Raw genomic sequence first — 17,792 nt, 5'->3', positions numbered from 1 at the left:
GAAGAAAGATAATAAGAACTTTTCTTTTTAGAGTCTAGAGAATCTTCTCTTTGCCCCCTTCTTTCTTTTTATAGAAAAATTTGTTAGGTGGTTAGCATTTGTTGGAGCTGGAGTAGTGATTGTTAGAGTGATTGTTAGAATCAGAATAGTAGGCATCAGTAAATTATTCAGGATCAGTCGTTTATGTATAACAAAAGTAGTGGACCAATGCAACAGAATACCAATTCAGCAAGCTCCTGAAAGTGTCCGATCTGAAGGACGGCTTATAGAGAGTTGGATTGGAAGGGAAATGAGACCGGCTGAAGACCGATCATGTTGGGCTCGTCAGGCTTTCGATTTCTTGTCATCGGCTATTTGCCGATGATTTTGTGCTGCATAGAACTCATGTTTTTGGTCGCCCACGTCATGAAGCCAGGTGTTGCCATGTATTCAAGATTTGAATACATCATCAGGTGGACCAAATATGATCTAACATTTTCTCGTGACACTTGGCCCAAAAAATTGTCCAGTACACTTTCACCCATAGATTATGAGATATTGATATAGATGATTTGAAATATAGCAAAATTACAAAGAACAATGCATTAAAAATAAATCGATGGACGTGGCGGCTAAATATAAAATCATACTAACTTTGTATGGTAGGACCATTAAAGATAAAAATATTGAAATAATAAAAAAAAATTTGAATACGATACTTTTCTTGGTATTGTATACCATAAGTTTTATACGGATGAAATGAAACCATGCATAGAAACCCTAATATTTTCATAGAAATCCCACACAGCCAATTGTCCTAAAGCATGTCATAACAATATCTACCCAAAAGTTGTGAGATAACGACACATATGATTTTTTTTATATTGTAAAATTTCAAGAATAGTAATCTTACAATAAGATTGATGAGAAGGAGAACCAAACATGGTCATATGACCCACCGTCAATTTTCATAATTGTGACTGTCATGTGCATATAAAATAACCACTACACCCAAATAACCAAAAATGAAACAAACAATCTCACATCTCAATCTTTCCCTGCTTTAATCCTTTACCATGCAAGAAGGCAACGTGAAAATAGAAAATGAACATAATAACCTTAAGAAAGGAAACACTTATAATTGTTATTTTTCAATTGGTCATGCAATGTCCAAAGCTGTTAGCTCTGCTGATGATCAGGCTATTTTCTTATGAGCCTCTAGTACAAAGACTTCTGAGGGGTTAGCAGTGGGCGGGAGAAGAAATAAAATGGAGAAACATAAAATTTTTTTAAGAAAAAGTATGATATTTTTGTTTCAAACGAACAAATGAGTACCATAATTGTTATTTGGTTTTGACTTTTTAGCAAAATCATAATTGTTATCTGTTATGTAACCAATCTTTAGAATAACCAGGAACTCATGTATCGGCAAGAATTTAAAAACACTAGATGATTCTCACATGCATGAAATATATATCAAGGGCTTCGACACAGATGTTCATCAGGTAGATCAACTTGATGGACTTGCATTATGTCTCTAACCATATTCCATAAAAAATCCAGACAAGTTGGATAATTGATGTTAGGAATAAAGTGCAGGGTGTTGAGGAATTCTGTGTACATTAGTTTTATCATGAAAAACTTGGACGGTGATGTTCCATTACTATTGTTCTTTGGGTGTGTCTCCGTTAGTCCCAGCAAATGCACTGATGAAGAATGGTTACCGTAGGTGGATGGATGCTATGAGGATCCTGAAGCAGTATCCACTATCCAGCAATCCCATTGAATTATATCCGTGCCAAATATGATACGTATCGCTTGGCACCCGGCGATCTTAACGGGTCTCTAAGTCCGTTTCGGCCGGCAAAGTGGCCAACCCTAGCTGGCTAAATTCGCGACGGAGTGGAGCGCTAAAGCAACCGGTTATGGGACCCAGCTGTAAACCCAGACAAGCGAGCCTCACGGCGTTGATGGGGTCGCGATATTTTCGCCTTCGCGAAACTCATTCAATGCGGCAGAGACTTCGAGCGGTGATGGGATCAACCCGCGCGTTTCGTCCGATATTTTTACCGAAATAGAAATCTTGGCGTATAATTAAAAGCTCAACAAAACTAGCCGTTGGCGCCCCCAATTCAAACGACCGGTTTTGTCTTTGTCTCTCTCCAATTATTATTATTTTTTTTCTGCCTCTCCCAAAACCCCCTTCCCAAGATGAAGCTCTCTCTCTTAGTTCACAACGTTCGCTTTTCTCACGCTTTGCCGTTCTTTAAGACCAAGAAACACTAATTCTCCCCCGCCCCCCAACCCACAACCCACCAAATTTGGATCCCATTTCTTTCCGTCGTCCAGTTGTTGGATCGATTCGAGGATCTCTCTGAGGAAGAATCGCGGGTTCGGGAGTCGTCTCCTTCCCCAATCACCTCCGTGAGTGCTCTTACCTTCTCTTTCCATCTCGGATCTCCTCTTTCTTGCTATGTTTGTCTCTTTTTCCTGGGCTTTTTGTTGGTTTTATTTTCTTTTTCTGGTCGATCGAGGGAATGCTGCGGGAATTTCGTTACTTGATTTGTTCTTTCTATCCCGGTCTGAGAAATGACATCGTTTTCTTTTTCTTTGATTCCTTTATGGACCTTGGTAGCTTTCTCTTTTTTCTTGGTTTATTTCTGGAAATATTAGCTCCTTCTCTTCTTCAATGAAAGCATCGAGGGGAACCCTGTGAATGGACTGTTTTTTCTTTGGATCTTTGAAGACGAAAACGGTTTGAAAAATCTTGAGAAGGTTTTGTACATGTGAATAGAAATATAGAATGGAAAGGAAGAGGAGAAATTACTTTTTCTTGGTTGAAATCAGGGTTGGTTATAAATTGATGAAATTGGAGAAAACTTAAGAATCGAGGCATGTGGAAGATGAGGAAGAAAGAGGAGGTGGAAGAAGTGCAAATGGAAAGTTATGCGAGTTTAATCTTTACAGGTTATGGTTGTATCAAGAGGAGAAATCATAACAAAAGAATGCTTTCCCCCTCTTTCTATATTTTGTTTTGGAACATCATTCTGCTATCTTTGGAAGCATTTTAGTTTAAAAAGCAGCGGTTTCTATTCATGGCTTGGTTGAGAAAGTCAGTATTTGGTCATTGATGATCTAGCGTCACAATGTCAGTATTGGAAGTTGAGTTTTGGTGAATAAATATGTACAATCCTTATAGTTTACATCATTATTTCTTAATCTTCCATGTGGTGGACAAGTGTTTTGCACTTATATTCATCTTTCACGGGGCATCTTCTAAAGTCTTTTCTTTTGCTAAATTTTAATCTGTTCCCATGTCCTCCAGTTATAATTCTGATTGTAGTCAGGTTTATCTAGAATTTGAATAATAAATATGAAACTATACCATTGTAAGTTTATTCTGGTGCATTGTCTTCACAATGTCCTTTCCAATACCTCACTGCTTCTCTTTTTTCTCCCCCCCCTCCTTTTTTTTTTGACATAGTTCTACCTCGTGCTCGACCAAGATGACAGCAGCAAGGACTCCTGGTACGCCAGCTTCAAAGATAGAAAGAACACCAATATCCACCCCTGGAGGCTCCAGAGTCAAAGACGAGAAGATTTTTGTCACAGTAAGGATGAGGCCGCTGAGTAAGAAAGAACTAACACTAAAAGATGAAATAGTGTGGGACTGTATTGATGACCACACCATCGTGTTCAAGGGCTCAACTCAGGAGCGTTCAAATTTACCAGGCTCCCATGCTTTTGGTATAGATTAGACGAACCTTTTGATTGTTTCTGACTAAGTTATTGAAGTTCGAGATACAAAATTGCATTTTTTATGGTCACAAACAGACATAAAAAGGTGATTTGATTTTATCTTCTATATAGACAAAGTATTTGGACCGGACTGTTTAACGGAGATTGTCTATGAAGAAGGAGCTAAAAATGTAGCATTATCAGCATTGACAGGAATAAATGGTAAATATCAACAGAAGAACTTTCCCAATTTGATTCCCAACAATATTTGTCTTTGTAACTGATTGAACTCTGTGTATGCAATTCTTTTGCAGCTACCATTTTCGCATATGGGCAGACTAGCAGTGGCAAAACATATACCATGAGAGGGATCACAGAGAGTGCTGTAAATGACATTTACAAGCACATAGAAAATGTAAGTTTCATAGGATAATTTTCTCTTAATTCCCCTTCTGGTTAGGGGGGCGGAGGGGGCGGGGGAAGGACTGAAGGAGTTCAGCTTTATCAAGAATTTATTTTGAATATCTATAATTTGACTGCTCAGGAGGAAATGTCTCAAGCTGATTTATGCCCTTATTTATTATCTACAGACTCCAGACAGGGACTTTGTGATTAAGATTTCTGCTATGGAAATATACAATGAGATAGTAAGGGACCTGTTAAAAACAGATTCTGGTCCTCTTCGGCTACTTGATGATCCAGAGGTATCTGCAGTGCTTATTTTCTATTAATCTTTTTGTTATGTGATGTTTATCCTCTTATTTCACTGACTCTACAGAAAGGAACCATTGTTGAGAAACTGGAAGAAGAAACAGTACAAGATATTCAGCATCTGAGACATCTGATTGGCATTTGTGAAGGTTGATTTTTCAATTTTTCACAGATGTCATATTAGCTTTGACTATTTTCATTATTATTTTCAAACCTGGTCATTTTTTTCATAGTGTAATTGAAAAGATTGTTTGTTAACGCTGCACAGCACAAAGGCAAGTTGGTGAAACTGCCTTAAACGACACCAGCTCCAGATCCCACCAAATCATAAGGCTGGTAAGTCTAATGATTCCAATTACTTTTAGTACTTTATGTTGAAAATTCAGATAGAAGGGGAAAACTGAATTTTTTTTTGGTTACACATGCAGACGATAGAGAGCAGCCTACGTGAACATTCAGGCTGTGTGAAGTCTTTTGTAGCAACCCTGGTAAGTCTTACCTTGTCATTCTACTCTTAATGATAAGATATTAATGCTTAAGATTGGCATTCTGCAGAACCTAGTGGACCTTGCAGGAAGTGAGAGGGTTTCACAAACTAATGCACATGGTGCTAGACTGATAGAAGGCTCCCATATAAATCGTAGCTTGTTGACCCTTACAACAGTAATCAGAAAGCTCAGGTCAGGTTTCTCATATACTCTACTTTTTTTAACAAAAAAAAAAAAAAAAAGGTAGCAAGAAACATATCTGGCAAATTGACATGACCAAGATCATAACTAATGAAATTGAAAAAAATATTCAGTCTATAATCTTACCAAAGTTCGTGATGTAGCTTGAATTTAATTTAACTACATCGATGTGAAGTAATTGGAAATTCGAAAAATGGCAGAAAAGCAAACTGTCATGTCAAGAGACAAGGTAAACTAACTGATGTCATGACATTCCAAGATGTAGCTTGAATCTTACCAAAGTTCGTAATGTAGCTTGAATTTAATTTAACTACATGGATGTGAAGTAATTGGAAATTCAATAAACGGCAGAAAAGCAAACTGTCATGTCAAGAGACAAGGTAAACTAACTGATGTCATTACATTCCAAGAAAAGAGGTGAGCATATCAATTCTAAATACTTTAAGCAGAAGGATGGAACATAAAGAACTAGGGAAAGAAAATAAAACTATATGTGCTCCCTGCTCAGTACGAAGTTCAATCTCTCCCTTCTCCACTCATCAGCCTTTTCATTTATATAAAATTTTTTCCATTAGCTTGTGAAAGGATATGAGATTGCACAAAACATTATTGAGGCACTATATACAAGGGAGAATATCATGGATAATTTGAGTATTGTCCTATTAATCATAGTTAATCAGATTAATGAAATTTATGAGATTATTTTGAACAGCTGACTGAACGTCTAGTCGCGTCCAAAGATTTAGATATGAGTCAGCAAAGTTCGTTGCCTCAGATGAAAGATTTCTTTTTGCTCAATTATGTGAGATGGCACATCTGTTTGCTCTGGCAATGCCATAGAAACAGCTAGTCTCTTCTAAAAGGGATCCAGAATAGCTGAACGACAAAAGAGAGAGACCGGCATTCAAGTGGATGCCTTGTATGTCTTCAATGAAATAGACATTGAACAACATCACAGAGTCGAGTTGTCACAGAAACAGAGCCAATAGACAATGCTTGACTCTGGAGAGTGTACTGAAGCATCACAAGCCAGAGATGAATAATAACCACAGATATTAGATTACCAACTGAATATCGACCAAAGACAATGACCATTATAAATCATGACTCTAGCTGGCCACCCCACCTCCACCCTTGCAGTGCAAGGAGAAGAAAAAGAAACAGACTTCTGGTTCAGAAAATTTTGTTTGATGCATCAAGGTAGTGAGAAGGATGCTCATGTAACGCTTTTCAGCAATATGATATCTGCTGAAGCAGTGTTAAATGCTGTTTCAGTGTCAGCAGTTTCGGTGATGTCAGTGATTTTGGATCAAAGTTCTGAAGATTTTAAGAAAATCCAAAAATGTCAAATAAGTTTGCAATTTAAGAGAACAAAATAGGCATTACTGTTATGTATTTTATTGTTGCGCATTCTGTGGCATAACATTATTGTCGTTCCATGAACATTCATCTTTTCAGTAAAATGCCAAAAATGTCACGTTTAGAGTGTGTAATACATCATTTTGTACTAATAAAGAAGATGGGTTTCCATTACCTGAATAATCAATTTTTCCCCTGTAGTGTGACTAAAGCTCGGGCAAAACTCAAGGGAACTTTTGCCTTAGAATGAACTAGGAAGGATAATCAAGTTTGAAGAGCGGAAATACTTCATGATGTGCTACAATGGTTAGAAGATTTGAACCAGCAAGAATATAGATATTTTCATTGACTACCGGGTTCATTTTGCAAGCTTATAATTGTGACACTGTATGGTGTTAAAATAATAAGCAGCAAAAGCCTGGAGACTGATGGAGAATAGAAACATAATAGAAAGGCTTATTATATATTTTTCTTAAAAGTGTATAGGTTTACATATCAAAGCTGTGCAAATGGGTTGGTCCTTTTGATGGTGACATTGGAAGTGGTAGTACAATATTAACAACCAAACGTATTTAATTGGTTTGATTTCCTTTCTTATATTGGGTTGAATTTGGAATGGAGGAGAAGGGACTGGGAACTGACTGCTTTTGATCAATTGCTGGAGCAAACACGTCATTCATACTTGCAGAAAAGAGTTTGCTTGTGGGATTTGAATGGCCAAAGTGACCTAAAGAACATGGGGAGGCAAACGCATAGCATAAGAATCTCATGTGGGAGCTTATTTTATGACTCCTCTCAGAAGCAATTTTAACTACAAATTAAAGGGAATGGTTCTGGTGTTTACATATGCATGGTGATGCATTTGTTCTCATACCTCAAATTTAGTGAAGGTAGAATATATCATTCTATTTTAAGCTTTACATAAATGATAAGATGATATTTAGTCAATTTTGTTTTGTTTCTTCAAGATCTGTCCTTGCACTAGAGCGTTGCTAAAACGTCTTTCATGCAATTTTTTTTTTTTAATTCTCATAATATTTCTTATCACCATATGCCTCAAGGCTTACCTCATCTGTTTAAGAATAACCTTCCTGATTCCTCTATATTTTGTCTTTATCATATTGTTTAATAAACTTATTAGTGCCATAAGCTGCAGTTTCACTTTCTTTCTTGTCTTAATCACATAGTTGTCACACCACATTTTTGCCTCATAATGTCTTAGAGAATTGTACACACAAATCACTTGCATAAAGCTGTTTTTAAACTATAACTGATCTTAATGTTATAAAGTTGACTCTTGTTAAAAAATTGCTGCTTATGGCTTATCTTGAACATTTTTAAAACTAGTTCTCTAATGCCACTTAGTTCTCACCTTGCAGTGTTGGGAAAAGAAGCGGCCATATACCATACAGGGATTCAAAGCTTACACGTATACTGCAGCTCTCTCTTGGTGGAAATGCAAGAACTGCTATTATATGTACCATGAGTCCAGCACAAAGTCACGTGGACCAATCTCGCAATACTCTCCATTTTGCAACTTGCGCCAAGGAAGTTACAAATACTGCACGCGTTAACATGGTAAGAATCAAAATAAAATGAGATCTGTTGGTTGCTTATTTTGCTTGTTGTATCGAATCATGTTTTTTTCTTGATAAATCGTGCATCTGACCTTTTGCTCAATCAGGTTGTATCAGACAAGCAGATGGTCAAACATCTGCAGGATGTAGTTGCCAGACTTGAAGCAGAACGATGCACCCCAGAGCATTCAGAAGCCCTTCTGAAGGAAAAGGAGTTGAAGATTAAGGAGGTAAAATTAATGAATGTCAAATTTGAAAATTAGTTTCTTGCTTTTGAATGTACGAACAATCATTAGGATCATTAGTGTGAGACAAAGGAGCTCTAGATTAATGGGTCGGTCATATACCTTGTTAACTGGTGATAAGCAGATGGAAATGGAAATGGAAGACCTGAAACGGCAAAGAGACCTTGCACAGTCACAACTGGATGAACTGCGAAGGAAATTAAGTGCAGATCACATGGTAACGGAATGAATCACTTTCCCCTTACGCTAGCATTTTCTTTTCAGCTCCTTTAATTGGTAGTTAGCATTATCTTAAAGTTCTTTTCTGCTTTCACTCTCCAGGGCTCGAACCCATTTGAGTCATCACCTCGCCGAGTGGCTAAATGTCTCACCTTTTCTAGCCCATCACCATGTAATGGTGACAAGGGGCATGGTAAAGCCGACAAGATGAGAAACACAATGAGGCAGTCATCAGCTTCTCCTTTCATGCTTGTGCATGAAATTCGCAAGCTCGAACAATTACAAGAACAGCTTGGAGAGGAAGCACATCGAGCTCTTGAAGTGCTGCAGAAAGAGGTGGCTTGCCACAGACAGGGAAATCAAGATGCTGCTGAGACTATTGCCAAGCTTCAGGCAGAGATTAAGGAGATGCGCGCAATTAGATCTCTGACTAAAGAGGTTAACATCGAAGATGTGGTCGCTAGGCAAAATGCTGGTGCCACTCTCAAAGAAGAGATAACGCGGCTTCATTCACAGGGCAGTACCATTGCCAACCTTGAGCAGCAGCTGGAAAATGTCCAAAAATCTATTGATAGGCTGGTGATGTCTCTTCCGAACAATTTGCAATCTAACGAAACCACTCCAAAGTCCTCAAAGAGTCAATCAAAGAAGAAGAAGATGCTTCCTTTGGCCTTAAGCAGCAATGTCAACCGACCGCATCTTATAAGAGCACCATGCTCTCCTCTCTCTTCTTCTCGGAAGACATTAGAGTCTGAAGTGGAGAACAAGGCTCCGGAGAATGATACAGTATCCCATGAGACCTTTTCAGGTTCCGAGAAAGCTACTCCAACCAAGAGCGAAGCTGGTAGTGACGTAACGTCCAGGGAAGGCACGCCATGCTACCGACGTTCCAGTTCTGTGAACATGAAAAAAATGCAGAAAATGTTCCAAAATGCTGCAGAGGAAAATGTAAGGAGCATAAGAGCATACGTCACCGAGCTGAAAGAACGTGTCGCAAAGCTTCAGTACCAAAAGCAGCTTCTTGTGTGCCAGGTATGGATTTTTCTTTTTCCTTTTTTTGGGAGGAGGGTTGGTGGAGTGTAATCTCAATACTTTTTCATTTGTTCTTCTTCATAGAGCTAGCCCATGTTTACCTATGCTTTGTGACATAATGCCGTTAGGTATTGGAACTGGAATCAAATGAGGCTGCAGGGCACGATGGAGCAGAGGCTGATGGGAATATATCAGAACTACAAAGTTCCCCTGATACATGGGATTCTGTCTACAAGGAACAAATGCAGCAGATTATTCAACTATGGCATATTTGTCATGTATCAATAATACATCGGTCACAGTTCTACTTGTTATTTAAAGGTGATCGGGCGGATCAGATATATATTGAGGTAGAGCTTAGGAGATTGTCTTGGCTGCAGCAGCATTTCACTGAAATTGGCAATGCAAGCCCCGCTCATACTGGAGATGAGCCTGCTGTTTCTCTGTCATCGAGGTATTGGAGTATTTTGAGTTACTCTCACATTACTTTAAGCAGTTATCTGTATCATTTAATCTTTTTAACGGCAAATTGTTTACCAGTCTTGATCATATATTAGTGATTTAACAGCCATCTCCCCTTCTAAATTGCAGTATAAGAGCACTGAGGCAGGAAAGAGAATTTCTTTCCAGGAGGGTCAACTCACGTTTGACAGAAGAAGAAAGAGAGATGCTCTATATCAAATGGCAAGTTCCTCTTGAAGGGAAGCAAAGGAAGCTTCAGCTGGTTAACAAGCTATGGATTGATCCAAACGATCCAGCACACATTGAGGAAAGTGCTGATATAGTGGCAAGACTGGTAGGTTTCTGCGAGGGAGGAAACATCGCCAAAGAGATGTTCGAGCTGAATTTTTCCCTGCCAGCAAGCAAGAAACCGTGGTTTTTGGGATGGCAGCCCATATCAAATTTGCTGAGGCTGTGATGCTGTGAGCTGCTAGCAATAAAAGAACCGAACATTTATTAGATTGTTTCTTCCTCCTCAATTTTTTTTAATAATAAAGGCTTTTTACTTGCACACCTTATAAATATTTGAAATTGCACGGTAACCCTTATAATTAATTCAGTATTTACATGCATACTTTTTATAACTATTTTCTCATTATACATCTATCCTTAACGTTGCATTTCGCTCAACAATGTTAGTTTAAGTATTATTTTAGTTAAAAAATATTTTCCCAAGTACATGCTTATAAATATCTAAAATTACCTGTATAGCCTCACAAATTTAGTAAATGCTTATAAATATCTAAAAGTACATGCTTATAAATATCTTTTGTTTTGTTGCACATTTGCTCTTATTAAAGGTATTTTAGTAAATTTCTTAACAAAAATTTTTTTTTATAGTAATTTTAACTTTAATTAGCTCGTCTGTTCATGGTGTTTAATACATGTTGATGGTAAGGTTGAGACACAAAAAGGAAAAATAATATAAGGGTATATTTATAACTGGTGGATGTGAGGGTATACTTATAATTTTAGTAATTTATAAATGTATACATGTAGGAAACTCCAATGATGATTATATTTATCTTAAAATAGTTACTATTGGGAAAAATTCTGTCCGGATGATAATGTGAAGAAGCTCAAGACCCAAGAAGTCTAGGCTCAGCAAACTAAACTCCCTCGCTGTCGTCGATCTCTCATCAACTGTCCTCGCGATCGATTAGCTCTCGGCTCTTGAAAGACCTATCGGCGCCCCGCTGTCTAAGCGGTTGATACTTCACCGACTGGCCTCTGGCGAGCTCCCCTCTCGGCAACTGGTTGCCCCGAATCGACTAAGCGGCAATACTCAATAGATTCACTTAGTCGAGCAATCTAATCCACACCAGGTCCAGTCTCAATTTCAGATTCTTATTCTTCTGTCGACCATGATTCCTGCTCGTGGGTCCAAATCCTAAGGCATAGACATCAGCCGAGCAATCAAAGATCGAGTGTGACCGCCATACAGTCTCATCGAGTCACATCAAGTCACGTCATCTAGGAGCCATATTTTGAGTAGTCAGCTGTGCACCGCGATAACAAGCTATGCTAGATTAAACTATCTCGAAATCATTAATTACACCGCATATGTAGTAAGGCCCACCACCGAGGTTTTTTATAAGATGTGACAGATCGACGCAGCTGGGAGGATTGGGAATGGCCCTCCTCTATCTTCCATTTATGACTCTCCTCGGAGGTCAACCGAAAGATGGATTCTCCTTTGAATATCCTCTCAATTCCATCAAAGCCCTCGTGGGCCTACTGACCGTTGTCAGACAACAGTTATCCATGACCCTGAGATAATGACGGCAGGGCCATCCTTCAAAAGTTTCCACCTCTGTCTATAAAAAGGAGCCTAAAAGGGGAGCCAAAAAAGATATGCAAAAAGACTGTATCTCATATTCCTCCTTTTGTTGGATTAGATTTATGATTTGAATATCGAAATGTCCCCGCTAGAGCAACCTCCGGCCAGAATTTTTTTTGCAAGTCTCACCCTCGATGGCCTGGCTCACCACCAGCTCCTGTCGCTCCAACTCCAGGTGTCAATTGGCACCAACAGTTACTAACCGACCTACCAAATAAGGAATAAGTTTAAGAGTTTATCTTGATTCCAGAGGGATTCCTTTATTATGGATATCTAAGAAACCTTATTTTAGTTGGATAAACTTTAATGATGCAAGTACTTCGAAAAGCCGTGAAAGAATTTGGTTGAACTATCAAGGCAAATTCTGAGCCAAGCCAAATCACTAGTTTCCTAGGTTGAAGTAGGATCTCTATTTTATTTCACTTCAATTGGTTAGAGGAAACCTAAAGCCTAGTTATTTTAGATTCAAAATATGGCTCAAAATGGATATAACATTGACATGGTGATTTTTCCTTTTTTTTTTTTTTGTTTTTTTTTTTTGTTTGGCGTGTTGGGGTTGGGGGGGGGAGTTAGATAAAACACTATATAACAATTTGATGCCTTAAAGTACAAAAATTAATGCAACTAAATTCCAAAGAACTCCTAATATTATTTTCTCTAGTGACATTTTGGTGATATTCCCTTGGAATCCATGATATTAGTTACTTGATATCCTGCATTTTTATATTAATGAAAATATTGTTTTGAAAAATGTTATCAGAAAAAATTACTATATTTGGTTGAAGATAATCTTATTTTCAAGAATACTCTTGATAAAGGATTCAAATAATAACATTTGTGAATTTCAATGAAAAAAAAAAGGATGGCATTTCTGTTAAGTAATGATAATTTCAAGTTACCTCTGTTCAGTAATTTAGTATAAAAAAAAAATCCTCATGATGGTATTTATCTTGCTTTCTTTTTCAGTAAAACAAATGTGAAACCCATCAATTGTTTTATTATCTCTTATCATTTTTTATATCAAATATGGTAATCTAATATAGAATTAATTTTTCATACTACGTCATCCTTATTGAAATGAATCCTTATAGTTTCTTTATATTGATATACGAGGGAATGGAAATTAGATAACAAAAGAGAAGTGTTAGATAATGAAAGAAAATATATTATTACAATATAATAATAATGTAATGTATAATTATAGAAAAAATATGATGTTAACTTTATTATAAAATTATAATAATATTAGATGTGTATATACTATTACAATAGTAGTTATAATTATATAATAAAGACATGCAATAATTATAAGTTAATACATTGCATATGATTAGTAACATGTCTACTTCTTATAATATCAAATTATTTTATATTTACATAATTTGTATACTAATTATTCTTATACTATTTCAATGATAATTAAATAACAATATTTTTTTATTATAATTATAAAAATAATTTTATGAATATTATATTATTGCTCCTAGATTGATTTTGATGATTACAAAGCAGATTGAAGGGATACAATATTTTAAAATGAAAAAGTCCTTATGCTCTTCAAGGGCAAAATCATAATTTCACTGAAATCCTGATTTGATAGTACCATTTGGTAGAACAAATGATTTGAAATCTATTGGTGAAAATTTCATTGTGTTTGGACTTATATTTTTGAAGTTATGAAGGTTTGAAGTGCATGAGTCGACTCATGAGTCAACTCATGGCACTGTGAGCTGATTGGCACGCAAAAATTCTCCATGGCATGCTGGATTTTTGACTTGGCACGACCTGTGAGTCGACCCACAAGGCATGAGTCGACTCATGAGTCGACTCTTGCTGATTTGAGCCTAAAAATCCAGAAATCAGACCTTCTGGTCTGTGCAACAGAAGTCGACTCATGAGTCGACTCCTGAAGCATGAGTCGACTCATGAGTCGACCCCTGCGACGGAAAGTGTCAGCAACGGCTATTTTTTTGCCTATTTTAATTGCCTTTTATGCTTCCTAAAAATCCTCTAACGGCTCTTTATCTGCCTAAATTATTTTCTCTTGCTACTAATGCCATAAAATGCTTAAAATGGTGAAAGAAAATTGCAGATTAAATAGCAGATCAAATTGCAAAGAAAAAGTGTGGAAATCGGGAGATCAAACGTGAGATCAAAAGAGAAGAGAGGATCTTAAATCTGAGATCAACGAAATATTCAAGAAGAAGAGAGAGGATCCACAATATTCAAGAGAGTTTGTGAAAAAGAAAAGCAAGAGCATTCAAAGAGAGAATCTTTCAAGTCGATTGTTTTCAACCTTGATCTAGAGATCGTTCAAAGCTTTCAAGAGATCTTCAATCAACAATCAACCTCTTCTCAAGCGTTCAACCATTCATTCATCTTGAGAAAATTTGAAAAAGGGGTTCTTCATTTGAGTAAAGCTTTTATTGTTATATTTGCTCATTTAAGGAGCTGTTATTGTATTCATCTGTGCTCTAAATATTCTTACTTTTTGTGAGTTTTTGCTCTTATTTTTGGAGGATTTCCAAAACAAGGAAAGGTTGATCCGAACCTGAAATCGGAGTGTTTTGGGTTTGCTTGTACCCGGGAAACAAGTGTTCTAGCTTGGGATAGCTAGGGTCGGAGTTTCCGACGTCTTGTATTCTAGCTTGGGATAGCTAGTGTCGGAGTTTCCGACGTTTTGTATTCGGGTTGAATACAAAAGATAGTGGATTAAAATTCCCAAGTGGGATCTTAGGGAGTGGATGTAGGTGCAAGGTTAGCACCGAACCACTATAAATCCTTGTGTTTGTGGTGTGCTTTATCGCTTTATCTTATTTCTTTATTATATCCTTGCAATACTACTTTAGGTAATTAATATTGATTTAAAGCCATTGTTTTGTTCTTCATAAGTTATTTGTTGGGCTTAAAATTTTTAGAAACCCAATTCACCCCCCCTCTTGGGTTGCATAGCTGGGCAACAAGTGGTATCAGAGCCAGTGCTCTAGCCCTTCTTTGATCTAACAATCAAAGAGCCAAAGATCTATGGCAACCCATGTTGGAACTTCTCTAGCCGAGGGGCAATCAACAAACCGACCTCCACTTTTCAATGGGTCTAATTACACCTATTGGAAAGCTCGGATAAAGATTTTCATACAAGCACTCGACTATGATATGTGGAGTATCATAGTGAATGGTCCTCACACACCCACCAAGATTATAGATGGTGAGGAGTCAACCAAACCCGAGAAAGAATGGGATGAGGTTGACAAGAAATTGGCACAATTAAATGCCAAAGCTATGAATGTTCTTTATTGTGCACTAGATGCTAGTGAATTTAATCGCATTTCTACTTGTGCATCTGCTAAAGAAATATGGAATAGGTTAGAAGTCACCCATGAGGGAACAAATCAAGTAAAAGAGTCTAAAATAAACATGCTTGTAAATAAATATGAATTGTTCAAAATAGAGCATGATGAGTCCATAACTGCTATGTTTACTCGTTTTACTGATATAATCAATGGTTTAAAGAGTCTTGGCAAATCTTATACTAACAGTGAACTTGTAAGGAAGATTCTCAGGTCACTGCCAAGAACTTGGGAAGCCAAGGTGACTGCCATCCAAGAAGCAAAGGACTTGAACACTCTACCTCTAGAAGAGCTTCTTGGATCCTTGATGACTCATGAACTTAGCATGATGCAACATCAAGAGGATGAAATCAAAAAGAAAAGAACCATTGCCCTCAAATCCACAACTTCACCTGATTATGAAACAGATGACTCTGAAGATGAAGATCAGGATGAGGAGATGGCTCTCATCACCCGAAAATTCAAGAAGTTTCTAAGAAAAAGGAAATAGGGGATGAGAAAGAAATTCACAAAAGGAGATCAAAGCATAGAAAAGGAGAAAGATCAAACCCCTATATGCTACGAGTGCAAGAAGCCAGGACATTTCAGATCCGATTGTCCTCAATTGAAGAAAGGTCCAAAGAAATTCAAAAAGAAGGCAATGATGGCGACCTGGAGTGCGAGTGATGACTCAAGCTCCGACGAGGAAACCTCAACAGAACAAGCGAATCTGTGCCTGATGGCACATGAAAATGAGGTAACTTCTGAATCCACTAGTGAATTTACTTTTGAAGAATTGCAAGAAGCATTCTATGATTCAATTGATGAATTAAAGAAACCAGGGAAGAAAAACAAAAAGCTGAAATTGGAAAATCAGTCCTTAGTGAAACAAGCTGAAAATCTTTCAATTGAAAAATTCACCTTGATTCAAGAAAATCAAAACTTAAAGGATGAAATGAACAAGCTGAAATCTATAGTAGATAAGTTCACCTTAAGTTCAAACAAACTAAATATGATCCTTGAAAATCAGAAAGCTATATATGATAAAGCTGGACTTGGTTATAAACCCCTAAAAAAACAAAAATTTTTGAAGGATATTTATTCAAGTAACAAGTCTACAAATATTACTTGTTTTAAATGTGGAAGAATAGGACATAAATCATACACATGTCTTATTAACAAATATGCAAACACAAAAAAAATATGAGTTCCAAAAGGAACCATTCTGACTAACCTGAAAGGACCCAAGAAAGCTTGGGTACCTAAGACAGAAACTTGATCTGTGCTTGCAGGTGTGTCTAGCATCCCAAGAAGGAAACAGGAAATGGTATCTTGACAGCGGATGCTCGAGACACATGACTGGTGATGAATCACAATTCATCACGCTTGATGCTAAGGATGGAGGGATGGTCATCTTTGGAGATAATGGCAAAGGAAAGATCATCGGGATAGGTAACATTGGTATCACTCCCTCCAAATACATTGAGAATGTTTTACTTATTAAAGGTTTAAAGCATAACTTACTTAGCATTAGTCAATTCTGTGATAAAGGGTATAAAGTAAGTTTTGAATCATCTGTATGCATTGTGACGAGTCCTATTAACGATGGCATTAAATTTATAGGACATAGGCATGGCAATGTTTATATGGTAGACTTGAATGATTTAACTAAATTAGACATGCAATGCCTAGTTTCCTTAAATGCTAAAATAAATGAGACTAGTTGGCTGTGGCATCGTAGACTTGCACATATTAGCATGCATTCTCTTTCAAAATTAATCAAAAAGGATTTAGTTCTCGGTTTGCCAAAATTGAATTTTGAAAAGGATAGAATTTGTGATGCATGCCAATTAGGTAAACAAACTAGAGTATCATTTAAATCCAAAAACACTATTTCAACTTCTAGACCTTTAGAGCTCTTACATATGGACTTATTTGGACCAACTAAAATCACTAGTCTAGGAGGAAAACGATATGGATTTGTAATAATTGATGATTACTCTCGTTTTACTTGGATTTTCTTTTAAGCTCACAAAAATGAAACTTTTGAAATATTCATGAAATTTCATCGAAAAGTCACTAATGAAAAAGGGTTTTCAATTCAAAATATTAGAAGTGATCATGGAACAGAATTTGAAAATCATGACTTTGAAAATTTTTGTGATGAAAATGGAATTGGCCACAACTTCTCTGCTCCTAGGACACCCCAACAGAATGGGGTAGTTGAAAAGAAAAATAGAACCTTAGAAGAAATGGCCCGTACCATGCTCTGTGAAAGCAACCTTCCAAAATATTTTTGGGCGGAAGCTATTAACACAGCATGTTACATTTTAAATCGTGCTTTAATAAGATAATTTTTAAAGAAAACCCCCTATGAACTTTGGAAAGGAAGAAAATCAAATATTGCATATTTTCATGTTTTTGGTTGCCGATGTTTTGTATTAAATAATGGCAAAGAAAAACTTGGTAAATTTGATGCAAAATCAGATGAAGCAATCCTTCTAGGTTACTCCTCCACTAGTAAAGCATTTAGAGTGTTCAACAAAAGAACCTTAGTAGTTGAGGAGTCCATACAT

At 36.9% G+C, this 17,792-nt stretch overlaps 1 protein-coding gene across 1 annotated transcript; it reads left to right on the top strand.

The window, feature by feature from the left end:
• The first annotated feature begins 2,193 nt into the window (after positions 1-2,193).
• On the top strand, positions 2,194-10,598 carry LOC105045673 (kinesin-like protein KIN-7A). Its single transcript, XM_010924040.3, has 15 exons — positions 2,194-2,403; positions 3,464-3,726; positions 3,850-3,939; positions 4,032-4,132; positions 4,308-4,421; positions 4,496-4,577; positions 4,697-4,764; positions 4,857-4,916; positions 4,984-5,108; positions 7,856-8,054; positions 8,161-8,283; positions 8,423-8,515; positions 8,620-9,549; positions 9,678-10,003; positions 10,141-10,598. The coding sequence occupies exons 2-15, from the start codon at positions 3,486-3,488 to the stop codon at positions 10,466-10,468; spliced, it is 2,880 nt and encodes a 959-aa protein (XP_010922342.1). The 5' UTR covers positions 2,194-2,403; positions 3,464-3,485; the 3' UTR covers positions 10,469-10,598.
• The last annotated feature ends 7,194 nt before the right edge of the window (positions 10,599-17,792 follow it).

Source organism: Elaeis guineensis, chromosome 2 (assembly GCF_000442705.2).
Source record: "Elaeis guineensis isolate ETL-2024a chromosome 2, EG11, whole genome shotgun sequence".
NCBI lineage: Eukaryota > Viridiplantae > Streptophyta > Magnoliopsida > Arecales > Arecaceae > Elaeis > Elaeis guineensis.
This window is presented reverse-complemented; position numbering and strand designations above follow the sequence as displayed.